Source organism: Rhinoderma darwinii, chromosome 2 (assembly GCF_050947455.1).
Source record: "Rhinoderma darwinii isolate aRhiDar2 chromosome 2, aRhiDar2.hap1, whole genome shotgun sequence".
In the NCBI taxonomy this organism is placed as follows: Eukaryota; Metazoa; Chordata; class Amphibia; order Anura; family Rhinodermatidae; genus Rhinoderma; species Rhinoderma darwinii.
The window spans coordinates 160,200,390-160,221,649 of NC_134688.1; the positions used below are offsets into that span (position 1 = coordinate 160,200,390).

A 21,260-nucleotide genomic window follows, 5' to 3' on the forward strand; every position below is an offset into this window, starting at 1 on the left:
ATAAAATGTCTCTAAGGCTTAGCATTTACAGAGGATCTAGCAAGGCTCACCCTGGCTGAACTGTAAACCAAGGCATGTCATACACATATATGGAAATGTTTCACGTGTTGTTTAGTAAGCAGCTCTTCAATCAAGACCGCTGCACTTTAGACAAGAAGTAATCATACAGGAACCTTGTGACCCTCGCAAAAAATCCTACCATGTTGGATGTTTTGTGATTTTTGCAAGAACGCTTGCAACTTTTCTTTTTCCCATAGGAAAAATATTGCAGTTTTGCTAACATTTTTGATGCATTTTTTAGCAGCCAAAACCAGGGTTGAATCCTAAGAACGGGAGACGAATATGCCTTTCCTTTAGGGCTTATTCAGACTAACGTATAATACGTCCGTGCAACGCGCGTGATTTTCACGGGCGTCGCACGGACCTATGTTAGTCAATTGGGCCGTTCAGACTGTCAGTGATTTTCACGCAGCGTATGTCCGCTGCATAAAACTCACGGCATGTCCTATACTTGCCCGTTTTTCGCGCATCACGCACCCATTCAAGTCAATGGGTGCGTGAAAACCGCACACGGCACACGGACGAACTTCCGTGTGCCGCGCATGCTACAGTAGTCAAAACTTTAATTGAAAACAGAAAAGCACCACGTGAATCACGCAGCCACGCATCATATGCTGCTGACACACGGAGCTTTTATGGACCTTCTTATCCACTTTTCATGATCTACCCCTGGTTTGGGATGGAAAACCTGCATGAAAACCTGTTGTCTGCATCAAACTTATAAGAAAAAAAAAAACTATATTATTTAAAATATCTTTTTTGTTTTTAGGGGACAAGTAACATCACCTAGGCATTATCTAATACAAAGAGCCTAATGTCAGACTCGTGTGACCATGGTTACCCAACAGATATCTAATAGTGAGAAGGTTTTTCTGATGAATAAAACTTTAATGGTCTCGAGGGCTTCCTTTCTGCAAAATTCTGAAAGAAACATTGCCTTGAGCAGTCCTGGGGATAAGGTTGTGCACTACTGTTGAAAGCATGAACATGCCAACATTATGGTGAGGGACATACAATACAGAAACTACTGTTTTACACAACAAAGATTCTTAATAATATGACAACTAATATTCCAAGAGGAATCATGGCTAGAAAAAAAATAAGCTAATGATGTAGAACAAAGCCCATTAATACTCCTTACAGCACCGGCATTGTAACACTCATTTGACTACGGTCTATTGTTAGACATAAGTGGTAATGCAAATTCAAACTATTTTTTATAACAACCTTTTAAAGCTAGGCCTGAATTTCACAGACTACTATGCAGCCTGAATACCATTTTTGCCTAAACCCAATCATCATAATATTTTCTCCTTTTAACACCTTTGTCATCCCTCTCCCTTTGCTGCATTTTGGTGCTCTGCTTTCATTATCTCAAATAGGAATGATTCCGTTCTGCACAGCTGGAGCCGCCATCCCCTGCTGCTAGATGGATGGACTATAGGCACTATGTCGCCAATGCCAATGTAATGCCTGCAAATACGAAGGTTTAGAACCTTTTAGTGCTATACATTTGGGGAAGCTGAATGTTAAAATGACAAACAGTCCTCATAAGAACTCCTGTCCAGATTGAATCTTTCTAATTATCTGCTCATTGCAATTATTTGCACATTTTAAGGCTTCCAGCATGTTGAATGTATGTGGTACGGGACTACTGTGCCACAGGGAAATGCAATATACATATAACGTTAATAAACTGGGGTTTTGAACATTGCAGTAATATTCACAAAAAAACAAATCCTATACAGCTAAATTGTAAAATAAATGATAATAGATACCTTAATTATCTGCTCTATTCTGCAACGGCAAACAGATTTATTATATAGTTCTAATTAAAAATCAATAATGCTTTAAATAATTAATGTGTCCAACTATCGGATTCAACAAAGGTTTTTGTACTAATTTACTACTACCTTTAAATTATTACTACATTTATAACATATAAACAGAGTGGCTGTTTAACAAACACAAACCTTCTGATTGTCCTCGATTTCTTTCCTCATCTCCTGGTTCAGTGCAATTCTTGTTAAAGATCTATTACAATAAAAAAAAAAAAAGAAAAAAAAAACATTTTTATAAAGGACATAAGATTTTTTTATTTCGTTTGTATTTTTTAAAGGTAATGGCAATTAAAAAGGATTTCTCTTAAAATGGGAAAAAAAATCATGTAAAAGACAAATGCTAGAGTTTTCTTCTTCTGTTCGATATTTCTTTAGTATATCCACTTTTAATATTACTGCAATTATACTGGATTCACAAACAGAGTTTAGCAGCCTTTTTGGGGGCTAAAAACACTGCAGCCAGATGTCATTTAAAAGTTTATAGTAAAGTATTAAAATGTCACCATACAGACATACAAGTGTTTTGGGCTTTAGGTATGCCATTTTTCTTCATATGCTTCCTAATACAACTTCAAAAACACCAGGAAAGAGATTTGTACAAAATTAACAAAATAGTTCAAAAGTTCTGAAGAGATAGGACGATGTTTCACTGTAGGATATTTGCCACTTGTTAACTTGGGACAGCTGGGTGAGATATCCTGCGCAAGTTACATAATGGTGGCTGAGTATATAACTGAGGAACGACTGAATAGAATTGACAGAATAGGATAGCACATGGAGGATTTTTTGGTATTAATTTGGTTTCCAGTATATACTAGGAAATGTATACATTATGGGGGAGATTTATTAAGATTGCCATTTCATACCCTAGTATTAAACTTAAGCTCGTCAGAGGCACTACCATCTTAATAAATTTGGTGCATAATGGTCAGTCCCTAAAGCCAGAAAATGAAATCTACACTTGCTCATAGTTAAATTAGTCAGTAAAGTTTTGACTCCACCCTACTGGTTGACACCATTCATTGTTCAAAAGAGCCGAGAGGAAAGAAAAGTTGCAAAGGATCGCACAAATATGCTGTACGTCATAATTTGCAACTTTTGTACGTAACTGGCGCAAATGGCTTAATAAATTCCCCCCTATATTGCCAGAACTATTTGGAACCCCCCTCAATTATTGAGATCAGCTGTTTTAGCTACACCCATTGAAAATAGGTGCATAAAATCAAGCACATAGCCATGCGATATCCATAGGCAAACATTGCTAGTTGTATGGGTCATACTGAAAATCCCAGTGACTTTAAACGTGGCACCGTCGTAGGATGCAAACTATTGCCACAGGTCAGAAAATTTGGATCTACTAGATCTGCATCGGTCAACTGTAATTGTTAATATTGTGAAGTGAAAGAGTCTAGGAGGAACAAAAGCTCAGCCACGAAACGCAAAACTGCAGAACGTAAAAATCGCCTAACCTCAGTTGCATACTGCTTTTATAATCGACATCATGTCTCGGGAGCTTAATGAAATGGGTTTCCATGGGCGAGAAGCTGCATACAACGCTAATTGGGAGCCAGATCTACGCGTCCAACATCAGTGCATGACCTCACAAATGCCCTTATGGCTGAATGGGCATAAATTCCCACAGACACAAACTAAAATGTTATGGAACGACATCCCATAAAAGTGTAGGCTGTTATAGCCCCAAAAGGCAAGGTCAACTCCATATGAACACCCATGGTTTTGGAATGGAATATCCTACAAACTCATATACAGTACGTCTGATGGTATGGTGTCCACATACTTTGGTGAGATAGTGTAGGTGTCAGAATGTAACTCCTAACATTATACACAGTTGAGTTACATTATTATGACCACCAGCTAATATCCAGAGTAACTGCCATGTGTAGCACGGACAGCACCTGGGAATGACTCAATGAGGTGCTGGGAGGTTGTCTCAGGTATCTGGAGCCATGCTGACTGCAGTGCATCCCATATTTGCTGGAGGGTGAATGGGGGAGGATCCATAAAGAGAAAAATAAGATTGAGGTGGTCCCACGGATGCTCAATTGGGTTCAAGTCTGGTGAATTAAAGGGCCAGTGAAGTACTTGGAAGTCTTGGTCGTGCGCTTTCAACCACTGTCTGACATTTCTACCCATGTGACAGGTCACATTGTCTTGCTGGAAGATTTCATCTGCCCCAGGGAAAACAAACCGCATGTATGGGTGGACGTGATCTGGAATGATGGATTCATACCCAAATCGGTTCAGAGTGCTTTCCAAATGGGCACAGAGAATACCATGGAAAAATTTCCTAGACCATAACGCTGCCGCCACCAGCTTGTGTTCTTCCAGTAATGGTTGCAGGGTGTTTGTTCTCTGATGTTTCTCTCCTGACATGCCAACATCCATCCGTTCGAAGAATGCAGAAAACGTGACTCATCGGAAAAGGCAACCCTTTGCCAATCAAAGGTGGTCAAATTTCGATACTGCCGTGCAAATTGAAGCCTTTTTTTCCGATGCACCTTTGTTAGCATAGGAGCCCCATACAAAGTAGGGGTCGCTGAACTGTGGTTTTAGACACACATTTGGTAGCCCCAGGTTGATTTTCACAGTTCAGCGAACCCTACTTCGTATGGGGATCCTATGCTAACAAAGGTGCATCGGAAAAAAAGGCTGCGCTTAAAGGCTCCACTGTAGCGAGTCGTTCAGTCCACACGCACCTTCGTAGCGGACGTTCATCTCTCCCATCAATGGCACGTGGTGCTCCGCAGTTTCCAAGTAGGTTATTTCAATGGTGCCATTTGACCACTCATGATACATTTTCACCACAGCAGCACGTGAACAGTTAACAAACTGCGCTATTTGAGAAATACTGCCACCCTTGCCCTGAAAGCCAATAATCCTCCCTTTTTGAAACTCTGATAAAATCGCCCCTTTTACCTATGGCAACGAGTGATATGTGTTAAGACAGCCTATCGTACGCCTTGTATACCTACCAAGCAAGCCCACAACACCCTTCCTTCATTTTCTACGCGCTGCCAACATCGAACGTAGGAGGTGGTCATAATAATCTGACTCGACTGTGTATAAGGGAATAGACGTGTAGAAGATCGGAAATTAGATTGTGAGCCCATTTGGGATAGGTACTGTTGTGATGACAATTTCTCTGTAAAGCAATGCAGAATATTTTGGTGCTTTAGAAGCACCAAAAATCCACAGATCATGAGATAATCTCTATGGTGTGTATCCACACACTAATATGCAGCTAGGAACCAGACAAATATTCTGGAGCGATATAGAGTATATATTAATGCAGCTCTAGGGAACCCACAAAAGGGACATTTCTGGAGCAAACCTGTAAAGAGAGAGTTGGTTTAAAAAAAAAAAGAAATAGGAATCGGGGAGTTATCATTGTGTTCTGGACCAAACCAGACACTGTAACCTTCTTGTTATTGCGCTACATTTGTTTTTAGGTTATGATACATATTGTAAATCTTTGGCTTTAAATAAAAAAATAAAAGCATCATCCATCCAATAACAAACAGACATACAAAGTGACAGCCCTATAGGTCTTTACACTGTTTATTACAAAACCATGATGATTTGACGATGTCATTGCGGTTTTGACCTGAACGTGAGCGCTCCCTTGCTGCTATATACTATCCCTTTAGCAGAATCGGCAATGTATTAGTCTCCCCAGCCATGTCATCCAACTATGGTTGGCTTGCCACAACCCCCCTGCTCTACCACAGTTTGATAATCCCTTTATCCCCCCTACCCCAGTTCATTTAAAAAGTTCTCCCTGCAAACATCTAGTGCATTGCCCTTGTTTATGCCCCATTCCATCCAATCCCCTAGTTCTTGCACATACATTTCAGTGCACCAAACATATCTTAGATGAAAAATAAAAAACAACAACATTATAGTATATAATTAGATCTGCTGCCAATATCTGCTGGATCTAAAGTCTACACTGTTAGGTCTTTATTTGCATATAGAGATAACAGTGCCTCAGAGCAAAATCACTGTTAAAGCCCTGATAAAGACTTGGCAGTTATGTGCGGTCAGGATGTCTGTTGAATGGCTCCAGGGATGCTATTGTGCCTACCCTGGAGCAGTCAATAAACCTCTATGGAGGGGCTGAATGGTAGCTGGGAAGGAAGGGAACGTCTAAGCGCCAGAAGGCGTGGCCCAGGGACCCCGGCCATCCTGCACATTAGAGGCGTCAGGAAAAACAGTGCAAGCGTGGCCAGTGCTGTAGGTAACGCAGTGGTGGCTGTAAACTTAGGCACCAAACACAGAAGGGTACCCAGGAAGCAGATGAGAATATCTGTAGATGGCTACAATTTCTATTTAGTTTATCTATCGGTCACGAGGCCCGTGGATAATAATGAGACTGTCATGGGGCCTACAGAGGATGATGTGAACCCACTGTCACCAATGGATTTGGCTTGGTGCTAATCCGGAGAGCAGCAGCTAAATTATTCCCAGATATTGACCCTTTAACCCCTAAACAGGAGCCGGAATTCACTTCACTGCTGGGAATCCCCAGGCCGCTACCCCAGAGTAGTCTTCCTTGGCAACGACCAACATGGACAGGAGCGGTATAGAAACCGCTAACTGAACACAAGTACTGGTATAGCGTAGATCAGGACAGGCGGCAGACGATTACGCACAGTTAACGGAGTCAAAGGTCAGGGCAGGCAGCAGAAAGTCGCCAAGGGTAGCAAGCAAGAGGTCAGGGCTGGCGGCAGGCAAGGACTGTCAAAGATACAGGCAGGGTCAAATCACAGGTATTCCAAACAAACAACAATGCAGGGTTTCACTAGCAAGCCAGGAGTAACCTTATTGCTCAGGAAATGACTAGACATTATAGCCTGAAAAGCTAGGTGGATAATTTAGCGTGCACTGGCAGAAGGGTTAGCGCTCGCGAGCAATCTAGGAAGTGCCTGAGATGCAGTAGAAGAGCTGCGGCGTTGGAGGCCATGGCCAGACCAGACTGAAGGTGGGCCGTGGCTTCGGCCAGGAGCCGGAGGACGCCATGGAGCCATTATACTACTAGTGAATACTTAATAGTGAATACTTAATAAAAAAGATGGGAATGCCCCTTTGAGCAGATTTGTTTGCTATGAAAGCTCAATATTTTACATGAAAATCCTTTTTTTTTGCCTACCTTTATCCTCCTACCTTTTACTTTCCCTAATTCTTTGATGTCTACGTTTGTTGTGTAGGTGTTAGGACTGCTTTGCTCACCATTCCATTGTTCTGCTCAGTCAGCGGAGAAGAGCAAGGAAATTACCAGAAGCGCCGCTTCCATTGTACCACTGACACCACCGTCGGCACCCATTAACGTTAAAGGGTTCCACTGGGTTTCTGTCAGGGTGTCGCTATTGTAACCGGGATTTTCGGCCATATCTGCAACGGAGGCCTCTAACGTAGCCTCCAACGCACATTTGTACTGGCCCTTAAATGTTGAGGTATTTTTCCTCAGTTACATGGATCTCGTGGCATTATAAACTTTCATACTATTCTTCTGTATTCGTAAACCAAACTAGGTCTATAGCATGGTTAAAATGCCCCCCTTTTTCCATATTCTCAACTTTTACTGTATTTCTCAGAGAACTTCCCTATATGTTTTCTTATCTCTCTTTTATTTGCTTAAAACGCAAAGCATGAGATTACAATTCAATATACAAGTATGCCCCCCCACCCTATTGTTGACCATAAAAATGAAAAAGAGAAGAAGAGGGGAAAAAATAAAACTCACTTTGAAAAACTGAGAAATTTTTTTACAATTATTTTAGGATCCTGCATAGAGCCTATCATATTTTCCAATCACCAATGAATTGAAGGCCGGTGCTACGCTTCCAAACAAGGAGTGACCCCTCATTGTATAGCATTTATCCAAGAAAAAGAGAACGAAGTAGCACCCAAAATAACTTGGGCTTATTGGATGTTGGTTGAATAAATCCAAGTTTTTTTGAGTGCTGCTTCGTTCTCTTTTTCTTGGAGAATATATATATATATATATATATATATATATATATATATATATATATATATATATAAAATCTCCAAGAAAAAGACCTCCAATGTGGCCGAAGAGGAGGGTAAGTTTCATATCACTGTCTGCTGGAGCTGATGGGTCGGGGTCCAACTCTCAGGACCCCCGCCAATCAGCTGTTTTGAAGGGGGTGCAGCTCTCATACGAGCGCTACTTCCCTTTTCATTCCAGTCACTGACGTGTCAGCGATTCACAGTGTGAGCAAGTAAGGGAAATGAAGGGGAAGCAGCACTTGTACGAGCGCTGCACCCCCTTCAAAACAGCGGATTGGCAAGGTTCCCGGGATTCGGACCCCGGCCCATCAGCTATTGATGGCCTATCCGGAGGATAGGACACCAATGTTTAGGGACTGGACAACCCCTTTTAAGCCATACTGTGTAAGATTACTGTCTGCTGGACCCTGTATCTATTCCTAACTTAGGCTTAGATACAGGGTCCAAAAAACCGTATCACACATGCACTTGGGCCCTGTATCGAAGCCTACCATCTACCATACGCGTTAGGCTGTGTTCACATCAGCGTTGCCCTTCCTTTGAGGGGTTCCGTCTGAGGTTTCTGTCGGGGAACCCCTCAACGCAAAGGCAAACTGAAACCTAAGCTTCCGTTTCCCTCACCATTGATTTCCATGGTGACGGAAAGGTTACTAAAGGTTTCGGTTTGTCACGTGTGACTGGGTTCTGTTGTTCTTGATGCAACCAATAGCGCAGTCAAGTTCAGCGGTGATGTGAACAGGCCCTTACTAATGTTTTTTTTTTTTTGTGTTTGTGTTTTTTTTTTTAAAGGTTCGGTTGTTGGACTACGTCGGATTCGAGGACTACTTTGACGACTTTTTTTTTATTATCAATAAAATGGTAATGAGGGTTGTGTGGGAGTTGTTTTTATTTCAATAGACCTATTTTTTCTATGTCTTTGTATTTTTTTAAACTTTATTACTACCGCCTTCGTAATGGCTGCTGGCTGATTGACAGGGTCCATTACTAAGGAGGAGCGTAGTGTTAGCCGGTGCAGAGGCTAACACTAGCCCTCATTATTATCACGGGTTCCCACCGCCACCAGGGGTACCAGGAAGAGCCAGGTACGATACAGTACCTGACCATCTGTAGTGATGGCCAGGCACTGGGTCAGCCACAGGCTGGTATTATTAGGCTAGGATCGGCAACAGTAGCCCTTCCCACCCTGCGGCTGCTGTGTTGTGCCTGGCTGGTTATGAAAAACGGGGGGGGGACGACGCACGTAAAAAAAATAAAAAAAATTATAATAATTGTAAAGAACGACGTGGGGTTCCCCTATTTTTATAACAAGCCAGATACAACTTAGCAGCAGCAGCCTAGCATTACCTGGGTGGGAAGTGCCACTGTTTTTGGGCTTTCCCAGTCTAACAATACTAGCCTTTCTTTTAGCGGAAAAAAAAAATCTTTATTGCAGTCTTGGGTGACAAATCGTCCTCCTGCGAGCCAGTGTGTCAACTTACTGCAAAAGATTTTTTGATTATGGTGATTGTGTGATCTTGTCTACTCATAGATGCCAAGTTCATAAAGGGAAAATGGAGGTTTAAAAAAAATGGGAAAAATGCTTTTTTAATCCCAATAAATCTTTATCTTTTTAATTCTTGCATTGTGAGATATGCTGATAATATTAGATCTTGCCATACGGCTTTCCTATCTTATGTGAACTATAATGCCTTTAACAAAAAAAAATATATAAAAAAGGATTATAAAAAAATAGTTCAAATGGAAAAGTAGATGAGTTGCCCATAGCAACCAATAAATAGGATTCTTTAATTTTTAAACGGGCTCTAAAAAAAAAAAAGAACTAGAACTTGATATGGGCAACCACCACTTTTTGTGATAAATCTGCCAAATTGTGTCAGAATTATGTGAAACCAGAGCTATGGGCTCATACATCCGACCATGTTTTTCATCAGTGTTTTTTTGTAATTAGCACACTGGCCCATTAATTTCTATCGGTGTGTTGCTCTGTTCCGCAAATTATAGAACAGGTCTTATCCTTGTCTGTTTTTGCAGTCCCGTGCCGCCATTCAAGTCTATGGGTCCGCAAAAATAATGTTGCGCTAGGAAATGCCTGGGGAATCAAATCACGTGACCTCCTTATGGGTGCAGACCGCAAAATAAGGATGACACACAGAATTGACACAGTCGTAATATACAGACATACAAAACGGCTGCGGAAGCCGTTTGGAGGCATTACAGATCCATATAATGACACTAGAATCCATAGTTTGCGGCCCGATCAACGGCAGCGATTGTGTGCATGAGCCGATAAAAGGGTTTTCCCACAATCAATATTTATCAACTATCCTGTGCATAGGCGACAAATATCTGATCGGTGGGGGTTTGACCGATGGGTCCTGTGCCGATACCGAGAATGGTCTTACCTTGCCATCCATGTGTGCCTTGTATGAATGCAGCAGTACTGCGTATGCTCCGCCACCTCTCCATTCATATTATATAGGGTTGCCAGACAATATCTTCGGCAACCCCATAGAAAGTGAATGGGATAGGTGATAAATATTGATTATGGGAAGACACCTTTAAGAGAAGGCAGAGAATATTCTTTAGCGGCATAGGTGCCAGGGGCTCAGGGAACAGAACAACTTAAACAGGAGTCAATGTAAGAAGGTGGCTATGTTACATTTTCTATTCAGACAAATGAAACCTTAAAAAATAACCCAACTGAAACCCCCCACAAGGTTAGAGCAGTATTGCTGGCTGTGCACAAACTAGAAGTGGAACAGTAGCTCATATTTTACTTTGCATTACCAAGAAACAGACATCATATCAATATTTATCAATAGAGCAATCATGCAAGGAAAAAGACGTGCGTGTAAAGGGAATAAGACTCTGGGTTGTTTATTATATCTCTTCTGTAAAGCTGGCAGACTACATGAATAACTCATACTCTGCTCGATTTAGGATTCACACAGTGCCCATTTCCTCCAGGACTCGCACCGTTAGCAGTATTGTCAGATCGTATCATGTACTTTCTGCTCTTCAGTACAAGAGACAATACAATACTTTGCTGCTAGTCTCTGCAGCCCAGAAGTGGTCGTGTGCATCCTCACCTGTGAAAGGACCTTGAAGGTGGAAAGTCAAGTAAAGATTGGGCACTAACTGCATGGAAACAAAAGAATGTTTTTTTGTTTTATAAGGGAATGCAAGCCTTTCTACAGCTTTGAAATGGTATTACATTTTCTGTCATTTAATGATATTAAAAAAAATAAAAATGGGTGGACAAGATTAGCAGTTGCGTCATTCTTATGCATCAGTAGGATCAGGATGAACAGAGCTATCAGAACCTTTAAAAAATGCGAACATTGATTTAAAACGAAACTTGCGATGGTAAATTTGTAACCGCATTCTATGGGGATCTGCTGGAATAGCTCTTTAAACTCAATGCCCATTCAATTCCTGCGGCTGAGCGGTTTACAGTTTGATGAGGCACAAGCTAAATTTAATTTAATGGTTACTCATGTGAAATCCGTACACACATTATCATATAATATAATAAAACCAAGGTCTCATCTTGGAGAATTCACAATGAGAACTTCAAAACTTCTTTCATAAATTCACTTATTTGCAGAAATGTGACAGAATCTCATTTACAGCTGGCATTGTATTATCACCCTATGCTTTTCTATTGCTCCTCTAAAATGAAATAGAAAACAATTTAAACCATTTCCTAAAGCAAGACTGTAAACTGACTGCAATAAGTACACTAACAACAATCCATCCATCTACAGTATTATGTTCTTGCTCCGATAAAGATTTAAATGGTTATGTAGCTCCCGGTACCGAGATGCCAATGAACCAAGGATTTGCTCTGCATTTCAATGCATACATCTATACATAGTGACAGAGAAGACACGCTAAATGCTATAAAACACTAAAATCCTAAATCTCCACTAAACAAGAGAAAGCAGAAAAGACAATTAAGGTCAAATGCAGTAAATTGAAAAAAAAAAAAATTTCATCACAAATGGTTTTACTGAGTACATTTGTATTTATTGGCCTACAAAATATTTAACCATGAGGAATATTGAGCTGTAAAGAAAGGAGGAGACTGATTATACACAAAATTACTGTTTGCAAAAGCAGCAAGGACACAGGTCATAAAATTCTCAATTTTGACTGAATGAAATGCCAGGGTCATTCTACTGGCTCTATAAAGCATCTACAGCAAACAAGCCCAGGCATTCTTAAGAAAAAAAAAAAAAAAAGGTGAACAAATACTATTGGATCTCATTGTAGAAACACAGGTCAATATATTAAAGAAAACGACATTACAAAACACAATATTATGGCCTAAAACACGTATGCAGATCAACCCAAATGTAACAACGGCTAAAATAATCTTGCTGCTGGCATATTGCAATAGTGTGAGATTTTACATTTTCCCTTCTGCTTAGATATAATCATATTTTTTGGCAAAAGAGCAAACGCCTTAGGGCACGCATACCTAAGATATGACCTTATGAATAAAACCCCTATTGTGATCTAAAGATCATCTACCGTATAGATCTGCCTTCTTAACATGACGAGTAACAGAACATCATTCCAAGACTAGTTGAAGGGGCGGTGTTAACCCAACTACCACTTATTTAAAAACAGCTTCAGATCAGGTGATATTCGTGGGTCCAGCTCCTGAAACCTGCTTTACAATGATGTCCGGCCGCATAGGCCCCTGGCGATAACAGCTGATTTCCGGGGGAATTCGTGTCTGGCTATACACTGCAGAAATATCTATAGCATGGCTACCATTCAAAGGAGAAGAGGACCATGTATGTAGTCACTTAGGGAGTTGCTTTTACATAGCTGCATTCCGCTATGATGCCCTATGACTTACACATACAATATGAAGATCCATTTAATACTAGAAGATTCATCTTCTGTTTAATATAGTCATCCACAATGTAGTGTATCTTTATGCAATTATTAGAAGGCTCTGTTCATACATGCGTGGGACGCCCTATTTGTAGCCTTCATTGCAGATTCGTGCATATTTGACGAGAAAAATAGTGCTGCATGAATCACTATTTTCCCCCATAAAAACCAAGGACACCACAGCAAAACCCGACTGACCCTATTAAAAGTCGAAGAAACCGATCCGTTTTGATATGGGAATAAAGCAGGCAGAATATTGGTTTGTTACGCCAAGGGACCTAACATTGCCACATACATCTCGCACTTAAAGGGGTTGTCTGGGCATTGGGCGGTTTTTCATACAGATGACCTATCCACAGAATAGGCTATCAATATATGATCAGTGGGGGTCCGGCATCCGGACCCCGCAATGATCAGCTGTTCCAGCTGCCTGTGGCAACGGATGTTATGCAGTAGTCGTGCTAGAGGCAAATGGCTCCGGCCACTGTATGGCGGTAATGCTGCAGTAATGCAGCTCCACTTCCTATGGATAGGTCATCAGTATGAAAAACAGCCCTATGCCCAGACCACCCCTTTAAGGCTATGTTCACACGGAGTATTTTGGAGGAGGAATATCTGCCTCAAAATTCCGTTTGGAACTTTGAGGCAGATATTCCTCTCCCTGCACGCCGATTTTCGCGGCAATTATCGCGCCGTTTTTCGCCCACGGCCATTGAGCATAAAACAGCGAGAAATACGCTTTCTCCTGCCTCCCATTGAAGTCAATGGGAGGTCGGAGGCGGAAGCGCCCGAAGATAGGGCATGTCGCTTCTTTTTCCTGCGAGGCAGTTTTACTGCTCGCGGGAAATAGACGCCGACGCCTCCCATTGAAATCAATGGGAGGCGTTCTCGGGCCGTTTCTGCCGAGTTTTGCGACGCGGTTTCCGCGTCAAAAAACTCGGCAAAATACCCCGTGTGAACATAGCCTAAAAGAGAACAAAAGAGGTCAGTCCCCACCATCCAGCAAAAAAATTAAAAAATAATCCAGAGAGACTATTTTCAAAAATGGACCAGACATGAGTGAGATCATATAAAAACGAGTAAGACCAAACTGCTTATATTAACAGAAAAAAATCCCTCTTAAATACATCCGTTACGCAAAATGAACTGGTAGTGGCAATCTCGGGACTTAAATAGTATAAGACTATGCCAGAAGTTTCAAATATAGCATATATTAAAGTTCAGTCAAAACAGGGTAAGGACCTTAATTTGGCTGCCTCCTATAGGCAGATTTCACTGAAAAATTAGGACCTTAAACTGTAGCTAAACGTTTGACAAACTTCTGACATGTCATAGTGACATGTCAGAAGTTTAGATTGGTGGGGATATGAGCACTGAGACCGCCACCAATCACTAGAAAGCAGCAGCTGAAGTGCTCGTGTGAGCGCTCAGCCGCTTTGTGTCTGTTCGGCTTTTTTGGAAATAAATGTATCGGTGTACGAACTCAATAGAAAGTCTATGAGCCCGTACTCCGATACATCGGCTTTCCGGAAAAAGCCGAACAGACACGAAGCGGCTGAGCACTCACACGAGCGCTTCAGCTGATTCGTTCAAGTGATTGGTGGGGGTCTCAGTGCTCGGACACCCACCAATCTAAACTTCTGACATGTCACTATGACATGTCAGAAGTTTGTCTAACGTTTAGCTACACTTTAAATTGGTATTTAAAATAATGGCATAAAGGTTAGCTATAATAGTCCCAAAGCTGATCTCACCCGATCAGATAGGAACGTGTGCAGGTTAAAAACGGCAGATCTCCCCTTTATAAAGCCGAACCGTAATAGATGAGGTTCAAATACACTCAGATGTTCACCCATCCGCAGCCATACTCACAATAGATGCTGAAAAAGTATTTTGATAATGTAAGCGGAGGATGCTTGGGCAAGGTTATGGGCCAAATGGGATTTCAGGGCTCTTTTACAAGCATTTTGACAACCCTCTATAGGTCCCCACAAGCTAGGATACATATCGCTGGTTTTAGATCACATTTTGCCCTTCAAAAAAGGAACTTACCAAGATTGCCCCCTTTACTTCCTAATTTAGCCAGGAAAATCTGCAGCATTATACAGTAGCAGCAAAGTGGATGAGATTTGAACAAACCTCATCCACATGTTGCGTAAATGATAAGCGGAAAAAAACTGAACTGCATTGCGTTTTTTGAATCCGTGGCACGTTAATTGTGTTTGTGCAATCGCTGCTTTTGTGGTACAGGTTTTTTTCCCCATTGAATGCAATGGCGAGGTAAAAGCTGCAACAAATAGCAAATGGTGTGTTTTTTTGTGGCGGAAAAGCTGCTATTCCTCCGCAAAAAACACAATTCAGGAAAAAACTAAAACAAATTCTTCTTATACTTACCCAGAATTCTGTGCTTCTTCGTGCAGGCCAGCCTCCAATCACAGGCTGCACAGATCACATGGGACGAAACGTCATATGTGTGGGGGGTTATTTTTGTAATCATGCAGTTTTCCGCAGCGGACATTCCGGACGAAAAACTTTACCATCATTTGGTCCGTTTTTTCAGCCGGAATACCCTGCGATACCCATACCATGTGAACGTAGCCCAATAGTTACTATATCAAACTTCTTCAATCAAATATTTGGGGATATATATTAGCAAAGCACTAAAGAACTGAATTGCAGAAAAAAATTCACGTTAACAAAAAATAAAAGGGAGTGTTAACGTTCCAGAAAGAACATAATTTAGCTAACCTACTGAGACATCAACTGACTAGATTAACAGTTCAAACCATTACACCAAAACTATGATCACTGGGGAAATACTCGCTTTTTGTCCCTACCTAGAGAGGTAAAAACCAGTTTGCTTATGCAAAACACCATAGCTGCCTGGGAGGCTACTTGGGGCTGCTTAAAAATACAATTTTTGCTAAGGAAATATATGACCCCCTTGGGACACGCAGAGTTCAGACAGAGCAGTGAAAACAAACTTTTTCGTGACTAGCGAGAAAAAGGTTTTCTAATGATATGACAATTGATACATCCCCAAGGCCAGATATTACAGCTTCTTAGAGTAGTGCGATAGATATGGACTCTGCCCATCACATTTCTTTTTATCTTATAGTCTAGTTTAAACAAATCTCACTATGAGACTTATCAAGTGAATATATAGTAAATGCCTTCGACGTCTTATTAGGTGATGACCTAGATAAATACTCTCATTTTTATATACCGAAAAGAGAACGGATCTCTCAAGTAAAAAGATGCCTAACCCATTCTGATACGGGGCGAAAGACTTCCAAGATCTCGAGGTGTCTCAAAAATTACTTAAAGGGGCTTCCGGAGATCCCCCACCAAAAAACCATCCAAAAAAAACCAAAACACTGAAAAATCCATTTCCCCAACTGTAGACAACCTAATGATAATATTCCAACAAATAAATCGCTACCTTTTGTTGGTCACATGGCTTGCAGGGCATGTTTATTTACTTCACTTCCTGCTAAAACTACATTTCCCAGGATGCCTTGCACACTGTGCATTAGGCTCCTGCCTGTTTCTCCTGTGTTGCTCTCCAATAACACCGGTCACCACCCCTCATTTGAATTTCACCAACCATGCTAAAATAAAGTTTTCATCCCCACTTCCCATTCCTTTCATGATTTTTTTTTCCATCACTTAGTTGGGGAAGAGAATTAGTTGGGAAAAGGAATGAGTAATTTGCACTGGCTAGACTGAGTAATGCATAGAGTGCGGCATGGGACCATGAATGTGTGCTCCCTGCTGTGAAAATAAATGCCACCAACACAAAACGTCACTAGTGAAGTGCCGTGTATTGGGCTAGGACTATCGGATCCGAGCCCATGTGATTGGTATACGGCACGTTACTGAAGAAAATGTAAATGGTCAGATCATGTGGCGCACGAAGAGAGGTGAGAATGCGGCCCCTTTGGGAATAGTAAATAAATTAGCAATGTAGTGTTCAGGAGACTTTAGAATCATTGCCAACATAACAGTTTAACTTGGAAAACACCTTTAAAAGGCATGGAGCCAGATTTGCTAAATCATATTAAATGAAAGGTTGAAGTCTTAATCCAAAATAATACATTATGCGATATATAAATATATGGTTTTAATATTCCATCTCAATTACATGCCTTTAAACTTATGACTGCTTGCCCGAAATGGCAGCAGTCTAAATCTGACCTTGCTCATGGGATATGATGGTTCTGTTGTTATTCTGGAAACAAATGGCATATTAAACTTCCAGAGGACCCTCAGTTATTACTTTTTCAGGCACCTCTGACTCCACTTGGAATACCAACAGTGATCCATATAATGCTTTTAGTGGCTAAGAGGCGTCTATTGACAAACTGGCTCCGGTCCTCTATCCCAACCCCCATAGAGGTAATCCTGCATGTCAAATACTATCTGAATATGGATAGATTGGAAACCGAAAAGAAAAAAAGAAAACACAGTGTAAGGGTTTTTTAAGAAATGGAAGTCCTTTATTTGTGAGTTTTTAGAGGAGTCAGAAACTAAAGAATTTATGTTGTCCTTCTGACATACAAAGTGGTATCTGTCTGTGGAGATACTGGAGGATGTCTAGGTAAACTGAAATATTAATTTACACCTTAACAATGATAAATTATCAAAAGGGTATAATGACAAAGAATCTTTGTTTAAAATACGTAGACAGGAAATTATTTCTGTTAAAACACTTGCGGAGGGTGAGAGTAGAGATTCTTTTTTTTGGGGGGAGGAGGGGTGCTTCAATTTTGTACAGCCTGTACTATTTATGTTTGTATAATGTGCCATGTACCATTGTATTTATCTTCGTAACGGTGAAAGACTAAAAATATCAACATATGGCATTTTTGTGTAGTATGTAAAAGGGTTTAAAAAAATAAAAAAAAAGTCAATGGAGTCCTTCGGGCTCCAGTGGTTTCGGTCATACCACGGATTCAGCACTGCGCTCGGTTATAAACAAAAACCAGGATGCAGAGGTGAACAGAGTATTATTTTTTTTTTAACCCCTTAAGGACGCAGCCTAGTTTTGGCCTTAAGGCTCAGAGCCCATTTTTCAAATATGACATATTTCACTTTATGTGGTAATAACGTCGGAATGCTTAAACCTACCCAAGCGATTCTGAGACTGTTTTCTCGTGACACATTGGGCTTCATGTTCGTGGTAAAATTTGGTCGATATATTCAGTGTTTATTGGTGAAAAATTGCAAAATGTAGAGAAAATTTTGAAAAAATTGCATTTTTCAGAATTTAAATGCATCTGCTTGTAAAACAGACGGTTATACCACCCAAAATAGTTACTAGTTCACATTTCCCATATGTCTACTTTAGATTTGCATCGTTTTTTGAACATTTTTTTTATTTTTCTTGGACGTTACAAGGCTTAGAACATAAACATAAAAATTTCAAAAGCCTTTTTTTTAAGGTACCTCTTGAGTTCTGAAGTGGCTTTGTGGGGCCTATGTATTAGAAACCCCCATAAAACACCCCATTTTAAAAACTAGACCCCTCAAAGTATTCAAAACAGCAGTTAGAAAGTTTTTTAACCCTTCAGGCATTTCACAGGAATTAAAGCATAGTGGAGGTGAAATTTGCAAATTTCATTTTTCTTGCTGAATTTCAATTTTATTCATTTTTTTTTCTGTAACACAGAAGGTTTTACCAGAGAAACACTACTAAATATGTATTGTCCAGATTTTGCAGTTTTTAGAAATGTCCCACATGTGGCCCTACTGCGCTCGTGGACTAAAACACAAGCCCTAGAAGCAAAGAAGCACCTAGTGCATTTTGAGTCCTCTTTTTTATTAGAATATATTTTAGGCAGCATGCCAGGTTTGAAGAGGTGTTGAGGTGTCAAAACAGTAGGAATCCCCCAATAGTGACCCCATTTTGGAAACTACACCCCTCAAGGAATTCATTTCGGGTTGTTGTTACCATTTTGACCGCACAGTTTTTTCACAGCACGTATTTGAATTGGGCTCTGAAATGAAAAAAAATGTCATTTTTTCCAATAAAATGTCATTTGTGATCAAAATTTCTTATTTTCACAGGGAACAAAATACCCCATTTTGTTGCCCAATTTGTCCTTAGTGTGGCAATACCCCATTTGTGGTGATAAACTGCCGTTTGGGCCCATGGGAGGGCTCAGAAGGAAAGGAGCGCTATATGTTTGTTGGAGTCCAGATTTTGTTGGATTGGTTTTCGGGTGCCATGTCGCATTTGCAGAGCCTCAGAGGTATCAAAGCAATGGAAACCCACCAAAAGTGACCCCATTTTGGAAACTACACCCCTCAAGGAATTCATTTATGTGTGTTGTGACCATTTTGACCCCATAGTTTTTTCACAGAACTTATTTGAATTGGGCTGGGAATGAAAACAAAATTATTTTTTTTCAAATAATATGTAGTTTTGGCTGAAAATGTCTTATTTTCACAAGAAACAAAATACCCCATTCTGTTGCGCAATTTGTTCTGAGTGCCACAATACCCCATTTGTTGTGATAAACTGCCGTTTGGGCCCATGGGAGGGCTCAGAAGGAAAGGACCACCATTTGGCCTACTGGGGATTTTCTAGTGCGAAGTCATGTATGCAGAAGCCCCTGAGGTACCAGTACAGTTGAAACCCGCAAGAAGTGACCCCGTTTTAAAAACTAGACCCTTAAGGCATTCATCTAGAGGTGTAGTGAGCATTTTGACCGGAGACCTACACCCCATAAACTGTAATGTGGGTTCTCCCGGGTATGGCAATACCCTACATGTGGCTGTTATCAGCTGCCTGGACACACAGCAGGGCCCAGAGGGGAAAGACGAGGGGGGATAAGCTGTGTGGAGTGCATCAGGGTAAGTAAAATTGGGGTAAATTATAAACCAAGGGATGTATGATAAAATTTAAAACACTTTCATACAAAGCTCTGGTTATTCGGGACACGTGTCACATTGATATATTGTGTCATCCATTATCGCCCTCTTATAGCAGACTTTGCACCTCTTTTGACTTTTTCCCTTCTTGCCAGTTTGGGGAACTTCTCCTGGAAAGTGTTGCCCTGGTACGATGCGTGTGGGCTCGCTTCCAGAAGTACTGGGTGCCCCCCCTTCTTGGTCCCTAAAGATTAGGTTCTTGATAATCACCTCTTGAAATTCCAGGAAAGTTCCCGTCTGGCCTGCACATCGACGTAGCATGTACGCATTGTACAATGCCATCTGTATGATGTGCCCGGCCAGCTTCTTATACCACATAACATGGCGCTGTAGGGCTTCAGGGCTTGATCTTACAAGTCCATCCCTCCCATGTACCTATTGTAGTCCAGGATGCAGTCTGGTTTGGGGGTGGCCTGTCCTTCATATATCCTAAACCTGTAGGTATACCCTAATGCACTCTACCACAGCTTATACATCTTCACGCCATACCTTGCCCTCTTACCCGGCAGGTACTCGCGGAATTGAACCCTCCCTTTAAAATGTACCAGGGACTCATCAATAGAAATACACTTCTCGGGGGTGTATGCTTGGGAAAACCGGGCACTGGAACGGTCTAATAGGGGTCTCCGTTTATACAAACGGTCAAAACTGGGGTCATCTCGGGGCGGGCACGGCTCATTATCAGTATGATGTAAGAAGCGAAGTATTGCCTCATTTATTTATTTTTTTAGGTTCCAGTTCAGTTCTGAAGTTGCTTTGAGGGGCCCATATATTAGAAACCCCTATCAAATACCCCATTTTAGAAACTAGACCCCTCAAAGTATTCACAACAGCATGTATAAAGTTTATGAACCCTTTAGGTGTTTCACAAAAATTTAGAGCAAAGTAGAGGTGAAATTTACATTTTTTTTTTGTCAGAAAATCCTCTTTATACCATTTTTTTTATAACACAAAAGGATTTATCACAGAAACGCAAATTAATACGTATTGCCCAGATTCTGCAGTTTTGAGAAATATCCCACATGTGGCCCTAGTGTGGTAATGGACTGAAGCACCGGCCTCCGAAGCAAAGGAGCACCTAGAGGATTTTGAAGCCTCTTTTTTATTAGGCACCATGTCCGGTTTGAAGAGGTCTTGTGGTGCCAAAACATTGGGAACCCCCCAAAAGTGACCCCAATTTGGAAACTAGACCCCTTGAGGAATCCATTGTAGTTTTCTTGGGGTGCATGCGGCTTTTTGATCAGTTTTTATTCTATTTTTAGGTGGCGTGGTGACTAACAAACAGCAATTCCACTATTGGTTTTTTTTTTCGTTTTTTTTTACAGCGTTCACCGTGCGCTATAAATAAAATATTCACTTTATTCTGCGGGGCGATACGATTATGGCGATACCAGATGTTTATAGTTTTTTTTATGTCTTATGGCGTTTGCACAATAAAATAAGTTTTGTAAACAATCATTC

General features: G+C 40.9%; 1 protein-coding gene across 1 annotated transcript in view; it reads right to left on the reverse strand.

Moving 5' to 3' along the window:
* The window catches only part of UGGT2 (UDP-glucose glycoprotein glucosyltransferase 2), a 382,432-nt gene that overhangs the window by 284,509 nt on the left and 76,663 nt on the right, over positions 1-21,260 (reverse strand). The window contains exon 10 of the mRNA XM_075852393.1: positions 2,034-2,094. Within this exon, the coding sequence (XP_075708508.1) occupies positions 2,034-2,094 (61 nt within the window). The remainder of the gene's footprint in view (positions 1-2,033; positions 2,095-21,260) is intronic.